This window comes from Oncorhynchus clarkii, chromosome 19, assembly GCF_045791955.1.
Source record: "Oncorhynchus clarkii lewisi isolate Uvic-CL-2024 chromosome 19, UVic_Ocla_1.0, whole genome shotgun sequence".
Classification (NCBI taxonomy): Eukaryota; Metazoa; Chordata; class Actinopteri; order Salmoniformes; family Salmonidae; genus Oncorhynchus; species Oncorhynchus clarkii.
In genome coordinates this window covers 30,810,515-30,828,128 of record NC_092165.1, presented here as the reverse complement: position 1 = coordinate 30,828,128, position 17,614 = coordinate 30,810,515, and the positions used below count along the sequence as shown (strand labels likewise).

Here is a 17,614-nt window from a genome sequence, read left to right as displayed (position 1 = left end):
CGTCATGTGGCCCAGTGAGCGTGATTCTCCTCACTTTACTGTAGGGATGAATCAGTGTCACTGCCAGACTGTCTCTATTACACGCACCCACCCTGCCACACCAGCCATCCGCCCAGTGGGAGAAAGATGATGTGACCGCTCTTACCTTAACCAGCCTAGCCTGTGTATGTCAACTCCCTCAACACTCCCTATTATAATCCACGGAATACTACTTTGAAGAGACCGATGGGTAAACAGGCCGATCAGTCAGACACGTTGTGTTAATGACCTACCACCACACGTACACCACGAGGTGGTTGTGTGTGTAACCGAGCGAGAGCCTTCGCTACAATGTCTTACTCTGGGTTTCCTACTGAACTCGAGTCTATTTTTACTGCAGCTCCCTTTGCATGTTGGGGACAGGGGAAAGAGCTTCAGGAAGCACCGTTAATAGACCCCGGTGCTACGCTCTCTGCCCCCTCGCTCGCTCTCTGCCCCCTCGCTCGCTCTCTGCCCCCTCGCTCGCTCTCTGCCACCTCGCTCGCTCTCTGCCACCTCGCTCGCTCTCTGCCCCCTCGCTCGCTCTCTGCTCGCTCAATTCAATTCAAGGGGCTTTATTGGCATGGGAAACATATGTTTGCATTGCCAAAGCAAGTGAAGTAGAGAATTAACAGAAGTGAAATAAACAATAAAATGAACAGTTAACATTACACTTACAGAAGTTCCAAAATAATATAGACATTTGAAATGTCATGTCTGTATAGAGTGTTGTAACGTGCAAATAGTTAAAGTACAAAAGGGAAAATAAATATAGGTTGGAATTACAATGGTGTTTGTTCGTCGCTGGTTGCCCTTTTTCTTGTGGCAACAGGTCACACATCTTGCTGCTGCGATGGCACACTGTGGTATTTCACCCAGTAGATATGGGAGTTTATCAAAATTGGGTTTGTTTTCTAATTCTTTGTGTAGGAGGTTTGGAAGTGCAGCTCAGTTTCCACCTCATTTTGTGGGCAGTGTGCAAATAGCCTGTCTTCTGTTGAGCCAGGTCTGCCCACGGCGGCCTTTCTCAATAGCAAGGCTATGCTCACTGAGTCTGTACATTGTCGAAGCTTGCTCGCTCCCTCTGCTCGCTCTCTCTGCTCCCTCTGCTCGCTCTCTTTCTCTGTGCTCTCTCTCTGCGCTCTCGCTGTGCTCTCACTCTGCGCTCTCTCTCTCTCTGTGCTCTCTCTCTGAGCTCTCTCTCTCTCTGCGCTCTCTCTGCGCTCTCTGTTCGCGCTCTCTCTCTGTTCGCGCTCTCTCTCTGTTCGCGCTCTCTCTCTGTTCGCGCTCTCTCTCTGTTCGCGCTCTCTCTCTGTTCGCGCTCTCTCTCTGTTCGCGCTCTCTCTCTGTTCGCGCTCTCTCTCTGTTCGCGCTCTCTCTCTGTTCGCGCTCTCTCTCTGTTCGCGCTCTCTCTCTGTTCGCGCTCTCTCTCTGTTCGCGCTCTCTCTCTGTTCGCGCTCTCTCTCTGTTCGCGCTCTCTCTCTGTTCGCGCTCTCTCTCTGTTCGCGCTCGCTCTCTGTTCGCGCTCGCGCTCTGTTCGCGCTCGCGCTCTGTCTGCTCGCGCTCTCTCTCTCTGCTCGCGCTCTCTCTCTCTGCTCGCGCTCTCTCTCTCTCTCTGCTCTCTCTCTCTCTCTCTCTCTCTCTCGCGCTCTCTCTCTCTCTCTCTGCTCGCGCTCTCTCTCTCTCTCTCTCTCTCTCTCTCTCTGCTCGCGCTCTCTCTCTCTCTCTCTGCTCGCGCTCTCTCTCTCTCTCTCTGCTCGCGCTCTCTCTCTCTCTGCTTGCGCTCTCTCTCTCTGCTTGCGCTCTCTCTCTCTGCTCGCGCTCTCTCTCTCTCTGCTCGTGCTCTCTCTCTCTGCTCGCGCTCTCTCTCTCTCTGCTCGCGCTCTCTCTCTCTCTGCTCGCGCTCTCTCTCTCTCTGCTCGCGCTCTCTCTCTCTGCTCGCGCTCTCTCTCTCTCTGCTCGCGCTCTCTCTCTCTCTCTCTGCTCGCGCTCTCTCTCTCTCTCTCTCTCTCTCTCTCTCTGCTCGCGCTCTCTCTCTCTCTCTCTCTGCTCGCGCTCTCTCTCTGCTCACGCTCTCTCTCTCTCTAGGCGTGAAGTGTGCTAGTCCCCCTCCCTCTAGCTCCTGCTAGGTTGTAAATGAGCCCTTGGAGGCGTCCAGTGTGTGGCTTTAAATGTAGATTCCTGTGTCACTGGTGGCTCTCTGTCACCCAAATTGATGAAGCAGATTTATGACGGCTGCTGGGCACAACAAATTAAGTTGACAGTGATGTATGGGGGTCTAACGCCATCCTGATCCTAGCTTGCACCGTGGACGCTAACACATGCGCGCACCTCTAACAGACACACGCATGGCACTCAATAACACACCCCTCACACACATTTACACACACCACTAACACACTCTCGTTAGTATCAGCTGCATAACCAAATTCCACACTGATTTATTATTTAATTTTTTGTATTCTCTCTCTTCTCCCATCCTCCGTCTGTCCTTCTTTTTCTCTCCTCCTAACCTTTAATTTCCAGACTCATCCGACCACCAGTAAACTGCCCTTGAAGGACGCCTTTACGTACGACGACTACAGGTTGGTGTGTGTGTGTGTGTGTGTGTGTGCCCGCGTCGGCCTGCTTTTGAAATGCTTGCCCTCCACCCCACTTTTTGTGTGCGCACGGCGCATGTCCGTCCGTGCCTGTTAGACAGTCTGAGAATGTAGAACAACTGCCGGCGTCCAGGATGGCCCGTTTTTTAAATTTATTTTTTAAACGGAGCGTTTATTCTCCTCGCTCTTTTGTTTTGAGGGAATCATTTATCGGCGGCCTCTTTTCATCTTCCCATTTGTGTTGAGTGTGACGCAGACCTCCGCTCCCGCCGGGCAACGTGTTGTGGGAATGACGGAGCTGGGACGGCGTGTGTTATCTTGTCACCGTGGCGCCAAAGGCTTTTTGGAGGAACCGCTGTTAGCCCAGTTTGGAATGTCGGAAAATCACAGGGCCCTTGTTGCGATTGGTTAGTCCAGGAAAGTGGGTCTTGTTGCTGATGTGATAATTGGCTGACCGTGACCTTTGACCCCTATAGATGGGCGGTTTCCTCGGTGATGACCCGTCAGAACCAGATTCCTACAGAGGACGGTAGCCGCGTCACCCTCGCCCTCATCCCCCTCTGGGACATGTGTAACCATACCAACGGTCTGGTGAGTACTACAAACACGCAGATATACACTAATATAGTGTATATACACAGATATACACAAATACACTATATCACGGCTGAAACGCAGTGGTGGAAAGTAAAAATACTTTCAAGTACTACTTGAGTATTTTTTGGGGGGGGTGTCTGTACTTTACCATTTTTTATTTTTGACAACTTTTTATTTTTTACTTCACTACGTCCCTAAAGAGAACTTCTTGCTTCGTACATTTTCCCTGACACCCAGAAGTACTCGTTACACTTTGAATGCTTAGTAGGACAGGAAAATTCTCAAATTCACGCACATCCCTGGCCATCCCTACTACCTGATCTGGTGGACTCACTAAACACAAATGTTTAGTTTGTAAATGATGTTGGAGTGTGTCCGTGGCGATCTGTAAATGATGTTGGAGTGTGTCCGTGGCGATCTGTAAATGATGTTGGAGTGTGTCCGTGGCGATCTGTAAATGATGTTGGAGTGTGCCCGTGGCGATCTGTAAATGATGTTGGAGTGTGCCCGTGGCGATCTGTAAATGATGTTGGAGTGTGCCCGTGGCGATCTGTAAATGATGTTGGAGTGTGTCCGTAGCGATCTGTAAATGATGTTGGAGTGTGTCCGTGGCGATCTGTAAATGATGTTGGAGTGTGTCCGTGGCGATCTGTAAATGATGTTGGAGTTTGTCCGTGGCGATCTGTAAATGATGTTGGAGTGTGTCCGTGGCGATCTGTAAATGATGTTGGAGTGTGTCCGTGGCGATCTGTAAATGAAAGAAAACAGAAATAAATAAAATGATGCTGTCTCCTTTGCTTATTAATATAAGCAATTTTAAATTATTTATACTTTTCCTTTTGATACTTAAGTATATTTTAGCAATTACTTTTCCCTTTGAAACTTAGGTATATTTAAATCCAAATACTTTTTAGACTTTTACTCAAGTTGTATTTTACAGGGTGACTTTTACTTGAGTCATTTTCTATTAAGGTATCTTTGACAATTTGGGTACTTTTTCCACCACTGCTGAAAAGTTGCGCGGCCTGAAACGGGGCCTGTTGCGCGGCCTGAAACGGGGCCTTGTTGCGCGGCCTGAAACGGGGCCCTGTTGCGCGGCCTGAAACGGGGCCTTGTTGCGCGGCCTGAAACGGGGCCTTGTTGCGCGGCCTGAAACGGGGCCTTGTTGCGCGGCCTGAAACGGGGCCCTGTTGCGCGGCCTGAAACGGAGCCCTGTTTCACAACTGCACACAAACATCCTCTACCCACTGTGCGAGAGGTTTTAATTAAATTAGTTTTAAAATCCTCTTTTTTTTTTTTTTGTAAAAAAAAAAGCTGCTGTAGATAATTGTAGATTTGAGAGAAACCACACCAGTGTAAAGTTTTTTCCTAAAATGGTTACGCTCATCTCATGGGTCCTTTTTTAGATTTATCGCAATCATTTGGCTTTGATTGTATTCAGTGAATGATCGTAAAGGAGCGGTAAGATCTCCTCCTTTGCGTGTGCATGTAAACTGCATCTACGCCCCTTAGATTTGATTTGTGAAAGCCTGATATGTAGACAAAGCGAGTCATTTAAAGACATGTAATAAAATGTCTTCCTGTGTATTCCCTAGGTTTTAGTTTAATAAGAATGGGGTTACAAGTTCCGCCGACACATTCCCACATTTTTATTGCTCGTCTTCAGCCCCACTTCCTGCAGTGTTGCTCACGGGTGAGAAATGGTGCGGGCTCGTTCAATTACCTTAATTTCTGCCCATTTGTGAACTCTCACTAAATCCGGATAAAGGAATTATTTGTATTGATATACTCATTGGTTTAGCATATGTAAATCAATACATTCATGTTTTGAAATAAATTGACTTGATGATTTTTGTTCATTATTCCCTTGAGTTTGTTACCGAACGAATGGAGGATTTGATATGCAGCTCGTCTCATACTAAGAGGGAAAATATTGTACATTTGTTAGATTAGCTGGTCACGTACAGTATATGAAATAAACATGCTGTAAATTGTTTTGCCAGTCAGTGAAGGAGCGTCACTTTGCAGCTCTGCACTTTAACCACCTTTTTAAATGTCTCACTGTAAAGTGTGTTATGTTTTGAAATGCACTTTCAATACACTTTGATTTGAACCAGTCCATATAAAACCAAGAGCGTTGGGCCAGAAACCAAAAAGGTATCTGGTTCGAATCCCTGAGCTGACTAGGTGAACAAAAATCTGTCTGTGCCCTTAAGCAAGGCACTTCACCCTAATTACTCCTGTAAGTCGCTCTGGATAAGAACTGAAATGCGAATGTAAAATGCTTCCACGAGCTTTTCCAACTGTCACTAATCAATCCGTAAACTGCAATTTGCCTGTTGTGTGTGTCACAGATCACCACTGGTTACAACCTGGAGGATGACCGGTGTGAGTGTGTGGCTCTGCAGGACTACAAAGAGAACGACCAGGTGGGTCTGGGCGCCGTTTACTCTTTAGCTACGATACAAAACTAGCATCCTGTCCAGGGGGATGTACCTCACGCGACAAGAAACAGGAGATGGGACAGGATCCTGTGGGCCGTACTGCCTTGAACAAGGCTTACCTACTTTACATATTTGTCCTGTACATAATGTTGAGTTATTATGGGTTATGTGCAAAGCGTACGATCCAATTGCATCATGGATGTGTATATCAATTTAAAGGTGGTTGGTTCCTGACTGGATGACTGACTGGTGTCCAGTGTTGATGTTATGTCTCTCGAGTGGCGCAGCGGTTTAAGGCTCTGCATCTCAGTACTAGAGGCGTCACTACAGGCCCTGGTTCGATCCCGGGCTGTATCGCAACAGGCCGTGGTCGGGAGTCTCATAGGGTGGCGCACAATTGGCCCAGCGTCGTCCGGGTGAGGGGAGGGTTTTGTAAATATTGTAAATACGAATTTGTTCTTAACTGACTTGCCTAGTTTAAATAAAGGTATTGTTTTAAGTATGTCAGGTAGCGGGAGAAGGTCAGGCTGGGTGTGAGTTAGCTGGGCCATGCCTGACTTATTGGCTGGAGGGGGTTTCCACAGTTGTTAAATCCCTGCTTTGGGAGAGGGGTGGAGAATCGGGACACCAACTTCTACAGCTCCCTCTCCTCCCCATCTCCACCTCTCTCTTTTTAGAATGGGAATTATTTGATAAGATTTAGAGACAGCGAAGTGTGTGTGTGTGGGGGGGGGTGATGGGGAGTCGAGCCTCTTGATCCTATGATTCCTCCGGCAGATGTCACCGTCCGGCCGAAGTGCCCCAGAGCTCACATAGGATGTGTCTGAAATAGCACCCTATTCCCTATCTAGTGTACTACTTTTGACCAGAGCACTATGGTTCCTGGTAAAAAAAATACAAAAAAGCTGTGCACTATATAGGGAATAGGGTGCCATTTTTTTGGACGTGGAACCTGCCTGAGCTCACAGACACACAAACCACTAAGCTACATTCCCTCCTAAGCTTTATCACTCCTCCTCTCTATCCCCTGCCCCGTCTCTCGCTCTCCTTTACCTCTCACACTCCTTCTGCTATCTGTAAATGTGGATGTAATATGTTGGAGCCGTCCGCGAGTGGAGTGGTGTGGGGATTCTCTGTGCCCATGTGTAGCTTCCACTAGATCAGAAATGATAACATGATTATGATGGAAAATGGTACAGAGGAATAGTGGGTGGAATGTTCACCACATTGCTTACATCCAAATGATCCAATCTACAGGAACCTTCTAGAGGTTGAGTTCGAATCGGATGATAAAGGGGAAGTTCAGCTGACTTTAGCTGCCAGCCAATGAAATACTAACGTTTGTAGTGGCAGTTTTTAACATTTTTTATATACAGTTTTTCCTGTTTTCAGGGAGAAAAACCGTCTAACATTAAGTTGTAAAATACTGAACTTCCCCTTTTAATGGTGAGTGACTGTTCTCTCGTCTGTCCTCAGATTTACATATTCTATGGGACGCGGTCCAACGCTGAGTTTGTGATCCACAACGGCTTCTTCTTCAAGGAGAACGCCCACGACAGGGTCAAGATCAAACTGGGCGTGTCCAAGAGTGAACGGCTGTACGCCATGAAGGCGGAGGTGCTGGCTCGCGCTGGCATCCCCTCGTAAGTAGAGAGGCTCGCGCACGCACACAGGCATTCCCTCGGCGGGATGGAGGGAGAAGGAGGGGGTGGCGCGAGAGAAAACAAATTATCTCTCTCCATTATGTCAGAGACGGGTAATTTCAGGAGGGCAATATTTTCCAGAATTTCAGTGAATTGATCAATGTGACAATTGGCAGGACATGGCCGACCATTATTACACTGCAAACGCATTACCGAGGCTCTAGTCTCGCAGCATTACTATTACATTACTTCTCTCTCTGCCCATCGCTATCACAACACTACATACAGGAGAAGAATTTACTGTGAAAACAACAGCTGCACTGTGACATGAAGGCTGCATCACAAATGGCACACTATTCCAGGGCTGGCCAACCGTGCTCCTGGAGTGCTTCCTGTCTTTAGGCCATCCAGGAAGGGGTTTAACATTCCTTTAATGCGGTCATTACTCTTGACCAGAGCCCGCTGTGGGTCGAAAAACGCATGGTATAGAGAGTATAGAGGCCTACTCTGAGACAACACTGCAACGTTTTCTGCTGGGCCGGAACAGAAACCAGCGCCCACACCGACCCAAGTGGTATCTCCCTCCCTCCCTTCTCTCTCTTTCTGCCTCCTATATTCTCTCTCTCCCCTCTCTCTCTCTCTCTCCGTTACAAGCGGCACGGTTAAAACACCAGGAATATCCCGTGGTAATGAGAGATTTACTTGTAATTGATTAAGTGTATGTTAAAGATGCCTCGGGGGATCAGGGTTTGCCCTCCACTCAGCTGATGCTAAATGTGAGTGGGTCTTGGTTAACCATGGACCAGTGGCGGCTATACTAAACATCTGAGTTCGCCATGGGCCACTAACCTCCATTAACACAAGCTGTACCTGCCAAGCCCCTTCACTGAGTTTAACCTACGGGTCAGGGTTTTATATGCGTCGCGCCATACAGGGATCACTGTGGACGTTTTTGTCTTTGTGAGTTTTGTATTTGAACCTTTTATTTTGACAGGAAGTCGATGCTGAGACCCAGGTCTCTTTTTCAGATGAGCCCCGTATAGCGCCGCAATATACAATAAACTCTTTCAACTACACATGTGTATATACACCTTAAAACACACTAGTATAAACAACATGTACACAAAAAGCCAAACCCAATAATAAACAGACACTTTATTCAGTGAAAGGTACCCTAATAACCGTCTGAAATGCCCTGGAGGCACCAACTCCTTCAAATTTAAAGTACATTGTCTATCACTCCACACGTGAAACGAAAAGCAGATCTACCCAACCCAGTGGAGATAGATGTGCAGAGTTCGCCCTCCCTGAGCACCGGTCCGGTAGCCCTTACATCTATAGGTTCACAATGAGGTAAGGTTGGGGGAAGTTTATGCAAGAGGGCTTCATAGACAGAAAACAGTGCAACGCAGCGATCTACGAGACCACGAGGGCCAGCCCACATTCTCATACAAAATGCAAAGTTCTGTTCTGTACACATCGCCCGTAATAAAGCGCTATGATAAACGGCGTCCAATGGCTTCAATACAGTGACCGCTGCTTTCACATAGAGCAGTGGTCACCAACCTTTTCTGAGTCGAGGTCACTTTCGCAGTCAGAAAGCAAGCAAGCTGATATCTACTGCTCAGATATTTTCTATGTACATTAACCTCAAACAGGTTTGTGGGAATGAGGTTTGGGCAGCAGGCCTAGTACATAATCACAGCATATTGGCTATATGATTGGCCTGCCAATATTGTTAATCAGACCATATTATATTTCAAAACTCGAGCGTTGATAACAAAATAGATCAGTTGGTTTAGCACTTGTGAGGCACTGTAGCATGAATTTAAATAATGAACCATTTTATTTTACCGGACTGACGGTACCTGCATCTGATGGTCAACGAGGTCAAATCACCACGTCCGTGATCTTCAGGTCGAGAAGTCTGAGCTCTAGAAGGATGCCAGAGTCCGATTGGCCGTTTTAAAGAGATTTTTCTCAACCGCTCTCTCCTTCCTTTCCTCCGGTGAGACTGACCAGAGAGGGGACACCGTCTTCCACCTGCTCTCTCCTTCCTTTCCTCCTGTGAGACTGACCAGAGAGGGGACACCGTCTTCCACCTGCTCTCGCCTTCCTTTCCTCCGGTGAGACTGACCAGAGAGGGGACACCGTCTTCCACCTGCTCTCGCCTTCCTTTCCTCCGGTGAGACTGACCAGAGAGGGGACACCGTCTTCCACCTGCTCTCTCCTTCCTTTCCTCCGGTGAGACTGACCAGAGAGAGGGGACACCGTCTTCCACCTGCTCTCTCCTTCCTTTCCTCCGGTGAGACTGATCAGAGAGAGGGGACACCGTCTTCCACCTGCTCTCTCCTTCCTTTCCTCCGGTGAGACTGACCAGAGAGGGGACACCGTCTTCCACCTGCTCTCTCCTTCCTTTCCTCCGGTGAGACTGACCAGAGAGAGGGGACACCGTCTTCCACCTGCTCTCTCCTTCCTTTCCTCCGGTGAGACTGACCAGAGAGGGGACACCGTCTTCCACCTGCTCTCTCCTTCCTTTCCTCCGGTGAGACTGACCAGAGAGAGGGGACACAGTCTTCCACCTGCTCTCTCCTTCCTTTCCTCCGGTGAGACTGACCAGAGAGGGGACACCGTCTTCCACCTGCTCTCTCCTTCCTTTCCTCCGGTGAGACTGACCAGAGAGAGGGGACACCGTCTTCCACCTGCTCTCTCCTTCCTTTCCTCCGGTGAGACTGACCAGAGAGAGGGGACACCGTCTTCCACCTGCTCTCTCCTTCCTTTCCTCCGGTGAGACTGACCAGAGAGAGGGGACACCGTCTTCCACCTGCTCTCTCCTTCCTTTCCTCCGGTGAGACTGACCAGAGAGAGGGGACACCGTCTTCCACCTGCTCTCTCCTTCCTTTCCTCCGGTGAGACTGACCAGAGAGAGGGGACACCGTCTTCCACCTGATGGCGAAAGTCGAGTCGCACCGCATCTGCCTCATGCACAAATTCATGTTGTTCCTAAAGTGAAATATTCCTTCATATTAAAATCATCACGACGAGCTGCTAATAATCATACAACGCAGGGCTGTCGATACTTGGCTACTCATTCATTGCCGCTGCAGCCCGAGCGGAAGTACAGAGAAGTGTGTTTTGTAATAGTGTTGAATAAAAACAGTGACAGTGCTGAATATAAACTTAAACATGAACTCACTCATAAAAACAGCATCTTGTTGCTGTATTCATTGACAGTCTCTCTGTGGTCATGATTTTAAAAGTTATTAAATCTTACGTAGGCTAGTAGCCTATTAAACGTGGCTGTGGCTAGGGTCATGGATGCTCTGTAGCCACGGTGATTTGAGCTATCAGATTGGGCAGCGCAGTAGGTGCACTCTATTTAGTCACCGATTTGCTGGTAGGCGGAGTTTGTCTCATGGGAACACTTTGCTTACCCGATGCGCAGGACTTTCGAATCAAGTGCACCTACCGGCAACAACTCAACATGATTTTTAAAAAAGAAGCGCACGCCTTTATCGTTCGTTGGCTTTTCTACAGAAATATTTGTTGTTCGACTAGGAATGTCTTGAAGATCGACCAGTCCTTCGCGATCGACCGGTTGGCGACCACTGATATAGATTATCGCCATAGTCAATAACCGGAATTAATGTTAACTGAATAATTAGTTTTCTGCTGTTTAACGAAAGGTGAGACCTCTTCCTATAGAAGAAGCCTATTTTGAATTGATTTTCTTTACTAACTCACCAGCATGTTTTTTTGAAACGTAGCTTTTCCTCAATCCAGACGAGCAGATATTTCTAGGTGGGGACAGCCTCAATGAGGGCACCTTTCAAAAGACGTAAATCATCAGAGAGCTTTTTATGTGATTTGGAAAATAACATGTACTTGGTTTTTACCTGCATTAAGTACCAATTACAGTTCAACTAAGGCTTTCTGCTGAGCAACAAACGCAGATTGAAGCTCTGACAGAGCCTGGTGTGTGTGTGTGTGTGTGTGTGTGTGTGTGTAATGGGAAATAGAGAAGTTGCTGTGACTGTACAGTCTCTCTTTCACTTTTTCTTTCCCCTCTTCCCTCTCTCCACTCTCATCAGGTCTAGTATCTTTGCCCTGCACTGCAGCGATCCTCCAATCTCTGCCCAGCTATTGGCCTTCCTCAGAGTCTTCTGTATGACCGAGGGTAAGACCCGCAAGCGTAAATGCTAGCATCGATTCGGGACCTTGCCTATGGATCCCCGCACGGTCACGAGGCCTGTCGCACGCTAAGGCACGATGCCAGCAACGGCCGAGGAGAGGTTAAGATTGATACCTGGACGTGAAATCCAGTTTGAAATAATACAAATACTTTACTTGATCGAGGTTACCCGTGTAGCTCTCCAGGCAGGCTAAAGCAAATGATCAAAGTATTTGAACCCAGGCCTGGCTAGCATACTACAGCTTCTGTAGGAGACAGGCCTCCTCTACCTCAGGCCACACAGATATATATATATATATATATATATATATATATATATATATATATATATATATATATATATATATATATATATATATATATATATATATATATATATATATATACTATTGTCTCAGGTGTGTGTGTGGCGTGTGAACACATTAGGCACTCAACCTCCGATCCTTTCATGTCTCCCTCTCAGGGGTAATCAAGCCTTATGTAATTGCTCCAATCGAAAGGCAGATTGCGAAGACAGCAGTTGGCTACCGGTTTAAATACCTGGGGACTCGGCCTGTAGAATAACAGTCCTTTATCTTAACTCTAATGTTCAAGGATTTAATTAATTTAATTAATTAATCACCAAGCTTAATTGACGTCTTTAAAAAATAAAAATAAATCATTGTTACATGTTTAGCTCTAAAGACCAGATGAGTTGAGCTGGATGTTGTTTCCTCTGTGTAATCGTATTGGTCCTGACATTCTGGTTCGCTGCCATTTTAACCCCTCTTCGCCACAGAAGAGCTGAAGGACTACCTGGTAGGAGAACATGCCATCAATAAGATCTTCACCCTGGGAAACACTGAGTTCCCTGTGAGCTGGGACAATGAGATCAAACTGTGGACTTTCCTGGAGACCAGGGCTGCCCTGCTGCTCCAGACCTACAAGACCAGCTCCCAGGTCAGTAAGGACAACATGGCTCACCCGCCATATTGTTTTATTTTCTCTCTTTGCTGACTCACTTTCTGTCTCCCCCTCCCTTCCCCTCTACCTCACTTGCTTACCCTCTGCCCAATGTCGCCCCACCTCCCTGTCCTCCAGGATGACCAGTGTGCGTTGGAGAAGCCCGGCCTCTCTCTCCACTCCCGCGTGGCCATCCAGCTGCGCCTGGCTGAGAAGCAGATCCTGGAGAAGGTGGTGGCCAGCGGCAAGGCCAAGCGCCTGCACTTCCAGCAGCAGCAGGAGGAGGGTGCTCCGCTGCCCCGCTATGAGGAGAGCGACATCGCCCTGCTGGAGAATGCCGAAGCCGACGACAAACTGCCCATCATCCTGAGGAAACTAGAGGAGGAGGATGAGGAGGGAGACGATCAGGCAGCGGTGGAGCAGGTGTTGGCTCAGGTACAGCAGCTGGGACACGGGGGCGCAGCCAGGGATCTAGCCCCCCTCATAGTCAACGGGGATGGTGGGAAGGTGGTGGTCAACGGGAATGGTACGGACGCTAGCCCAGTCCTGGAGGTTGGAGACGCTAGCCCGATTCAGGAGGCTAGCAAAGAAGCTAGCTCAATCTCCTCAGACGCAGGCCGAAGTGTTAGCCAAGCCCAGGACACTAGCCCTGCTCAGGAGGGGGATAATGTGGATGCTAACTCCACCATGCCTGACACTGCTGTCCCTACAACCACCCAGGAACAGGAAGGCCAAACCAGGAACAGAGACGAGGCTACTGCTTCTCTCTCACTGGGAGTGGACTTGGACCTGAGTGTGGAACGAACTGGAGACGAGCCCAAAGTCAACATTGAATAGATGGAATCATCATCTAGCTAACCGTTATTGCAGAAGAAGAGCAGCAGTCAGCCAGTCAGTCAGCCCTTTTCTATTTCTTTATTTTTGTCTCTCCAAAGTGACTCAGAAATAAAGGAGCTAAGAATAAAAAATAAAAAACAGAATTTGAATTTTTAAATGGTAGAACTTTTCACTATCTGTCCATTTCGTTGGTTTGTCCCTCCTTCCATGGCTTTGTTATTGGTGCCTTTCTACCTACCAACCGCTCCCGACTGCTTGCACACTGCCAGTCAGAGTCTTCCCCATCGGCCTTCTGTCTGAGCATTAGAAGTTTGTCATTTACATGAACAACTGGCTTTTTGTTGTTGAGGTTTGAACAGTGCTTTACTGGTTTACATTGACTTTATTCACATACAAGCTGTGAGAGAACGGTAGGGATTAACAATGGCAGGGGACGACCCTGGTTTCAGTTCCACTACTGTAGGTGGGACAGAAGGAAAGAAATGAGATTTGAATTGTATTTAATTTAGTCTCGAGCAAGCCAAAATCTCATCCTAACCCTTTACCTCTGTCAGTTTATTACTGTAGTTTATCTTAACGCTGCAATATGTGTTACTTTTTGGGAAACCTGACCAAATTCACATAGCAATGGGATTTTTAGATCTGTCATTTTCATTGATAGTAAGTTTAAGAGTGTTAGATCAGTTCTATGTACGCTATTTCTATGTTTCCTATTCTTAAGTTTAGTTTTTGAGTCTTTTACTTTCGCTTTAGTACACCAGCTTCAAACAACTGAAATACAATTTTTGGGGTTATTGATAAGATATTTCACAGCGGTTTGTTTTGTCACAAACTGAAATTAGGCAAACTGTTAGAATTTTTGAAACCAGGAAATGGCAGAGCGATTTCTGCATATTGCACCTTTTAATACACACCTAGTATAATTTCAATCTTTTTCTCTGGCTCTTTGTTCTCTGTTTGAGATCATCACTTCCCCTCTCTCTCTTCTCGCGCTGCACTTCCTGGTTTTACTCAATAGCTTTTTAAATACAACTGAAGGAAACTGCTGGCACAAAATGTCCTGTGCACTTCTTCTGGGAACAATCAGTATTTTATTTCTTTACTCAAGAGTATGAAGTACCATTTGAAATGTAATGGAAAGGATAATATGTGTGTTGATTGAGTGAAATTTGATGGCTAAAATCAGGTGATTTGGGTCTTTTTTTTTTTTTCATTTAAAACTTTATTATGAATGTACCTCAGCTCTTCAAGTTGCAAATAATTGAATCACCCAAGGATGAGTTTCTGTTGTGATGAAGAATATGACTAACGCTAGTCCATATTATGAGAGCCATAAGTCAGAATGGTGACGAAGTCAAACCTTCAGCGAGACACGACAAGACGTGGTTCACACAAAGGACTTCTGCTCATTTCACTTAGATGCTGGTTTTGTAGTTCGACATCCTGAAACGGTGCAAACTATTTTTGTTACTCCTCCCTCCACACCAGAAACGAGACAAACAAACCGTTAATAAAGAGGTCTCTGATCCAATCGCAAATTTTCAACGTATGTTTTTTTTTTTGTCTGTATTGACATCTGCTCTATGTTCAGCTTAGTTTGTTTTTTGTGTTAGCCATTAAATGGCTATCGAAACATGATGTGGAGTTTAGCTCTCTCTCCGTTAGATGCCTAAGCTCTTAAATAACCCTGTAACTCCAGTACAGTAGCTGTTATTGCCATTTCATCTGTTAGCAGACAGCGGTTCATGTCGGCACAGGGAGCTAATTCATTGGCGGCTGCATACTCGTCTCTCCCTCGCGACGGACTGACGGACGGATTTGAGCGGCCATTTTTAATAGGCCATGCACAAGCAGTTTATTTTCGCCTTTCTCCAAAGTGTTAGCTCGCGCTACTTAATTCTAATTCGTCTATCTGTTCATGCTGTTACCAACTGCAAAACGAGAGTTGCTCCGAAGTCTATTCTGCTGTATAACGCAACTATAAAAGGGGCTCGTTTTCTACCTTTGTTGAAGTATCACCATGTTTCCTGCTGCATACTGTGCTTTGTCGCACTCCGACCTCTCATCATGGACAGGTTTGTTCCTGTATTTTGATTGACTCCCACTGGACTACTACCACTACTTGCCATTTTGTACGATTCTCTACCAGTCTTTACCTGCTGCTTCTCTAAAGATTGTTTCCAGTTAGTGTAGTGTACAGTTACTGAGAATTCTTCCTACTGCTTTAACCAATCACACACTCCAAGCAATTCACAGCACCCTGTTCTATCTAGCCACAAAGTCCTCACCAGCTCCCCTCTTCGCCTGGTCCCAGGTCTGTTTGTGCTCTTGCCCAACCCCATTGCTGTCATTGTCAAGCCAATGAGTAACAAGAAGTTGGCATGATGGCACAAACAGACGAGCACTCGGGCTACCTTTACAAGCCTGGTCCAAGATCTGTACTCTGTGCTTTAGCTAACTCCTCTGACAGTGATAGTTGGTGGTAACGTTTAGACTTTTGCAGGGTTCTCGTGACCATATGATGATTATTGTAAGTACAGTGTAACTGTTGAAATGATTCATTGTTACTGTACATGACAGCAACTCTAGTCTCGGGGAACCAAGGCTTCTCACATTCTGGCAACAAGACCAGGTTTGAAAGGATGTCCCCACGAGACTACCCTAACCTTTACCTTAAACGCAGTGTAAGTACAGTGACAAGTTGGCACAATACTTCTTACACTGTACAACATACAGATCTAGGATCAGTCCAGCTCACCACATTGCAGTAGTTTGAGGTTGGTCCCGTGTGATGGTGACAGAAGGTTGTGATGGACAACACAGAATAGTCATGAAACTGTCCACATGGAAGCGCCACAGATTAAAGTGACTCTAATTTCTCACCTCCTATTCGTGTACAGCCTTGTTCTTTCTTTCTCTCCTCCTCCTGCTCTCTTCTCCAAACAGCCCTTACACTCACTCCTCCAGGGGCACAAGGTCAGCATCCCTTTTTTTTCCCCCACTCTCTTTCTCTTTTCCTTTGTTGGGGAGGGAAGTTTTATTTAATGTATTTCCCCCCCCTCCTCTGCCCCCTGGACCTATTACAAATTTATAAAAGAAACATTATCTTGAATCATTTAATTCGGGGCAATTAAATTTTGAAATTCCCCATTCATAATGCATGGGAGCTCCAAGATAAAACCCCCCTTTTAATCCTTGAATATATTATTATAATGGGGGTGGGCAGCGGAGAGAGCGGCAGTCCTGCACATGTCCAGTATTGTTAGTGCTCTCTGTGTCAGTAGCTTACTGTAGTGGGAGAGCAGGGAGAAGCAAGCATGAGGAGGAGAGCGTGAGAGGATAGAAGGCCTGGGACCATCGACTCCAAAGTAATCCTTCGCCATGAATTATGAACTCAACTCCCTATAAATATACAATGGCAGCCACCACAGCCCAGCCCAACGCTAGGGCCCATTGTCATGCAAGTGTTTATTTACCAATAGCATCCTGTGTCCTGGTCTGAGGTGGGGGTGGGAGAAGAAGAGATGGAGGTTTTGGATGGGTGGTGAAGGATAGGAGGGGGGATCAGGTGATTGCTGTATTTGGGGATAATGGGGTCATGTGTAGGGAGCATGTCATCAATGCAATTTTAAGAGAACGTTTGAAACACGGAGTTGAAACGTGCTAAATGTCCTACAGTGTAACATGGCTGGTATACAGTAGAGGGCTGTGTGCTGCAGTAACGGGTTCTGCCTGTGTTCACGTATCTGGGTTATCAGAGGGCCAGTGGAAAGCCTCTTTTCCATGGTCCTGATCAGCTGACTCGGGGCAGAGGTCATAGTTCAAATGTCGCAGGTGGCGGGCCCTAATTACATCACTTTTTCAGAGCCCAGTGTGACAAACGCACTCACTCACCCATACACAAACGCATGCATGCATGCATTCATACAGACGGACACAAGAACACAGACACTCAACACTCAGGCATGCACATTCACACACATTCACACTTGAGACATTGCTTGTATGTTACAGTATCACCGCACACAGACAATTGACTCCACGGCGGAAACCGGTTTACTGTTTGCACTCAGGGTTGTGAGTCTATTGCGACCACATGAGTAAGAGATGATAGGATTGTACCGTGCTAAAAGCACAAGCGACTGCTCAGCCCACAGCGCTTCTGTAACCAGTTCCACTACTGCTTATCAACCGCTGTCTGTCCACGCTTACCGGTACAGTTTGACTAGAGGTTAACCTGTAGGTAATTGTCTCACACACACAGTGTTTTACAGTAGCTACGTGTTCAAATTGTATTTATCACACGCCGAATACACCTAAAAGTGAAATGTTAACTTACGA

General features: G+C 46.8%; 1 protein-coding gene across 1 annotated transcript in view; it reads left to right on the top strand.

Moving 5' to 3' along the window:
- Positions 1-16,162, top strand: part of LOC139375023 (actin-histidine N-methyltransferase-like) — a 61,293-nt gene extending 45,131 nt beyond the window's left edge. Inside the window, exons 7-13 of the mRNA XM_071116388.1 lie at positions 2,545-2,603; positions 3,095-3,209; positions 5,570-5,644; positions 7,136-7,302; positions 11,394-11,479; positions 12,273-12,433; positions 12,575-16,162. Coding sequence (XP_070972489.1) covers positions 2,545-2,603; positions 3,095-3,209; positions 5,570-5,644; positions 7,136-7,302; positions 11,394-11,479; positions 12,273-12,433; positions 12,575-13,273 — 1,362 coding nt within the window. The 3' untranslated portion in view covers positions 13,274-16,162. The remainder of the gene's footprint in view (positions 1-2,544; positions 2,604-3,094; positions 3,210-5,569; positions 5,645-7,135; positions 7,303-11,393; positions 11,480-12,272; positions 12,434-12,574) is intronic.
- Positions 16,163-17,614: the final 1,452 nt, after the last annotated feature.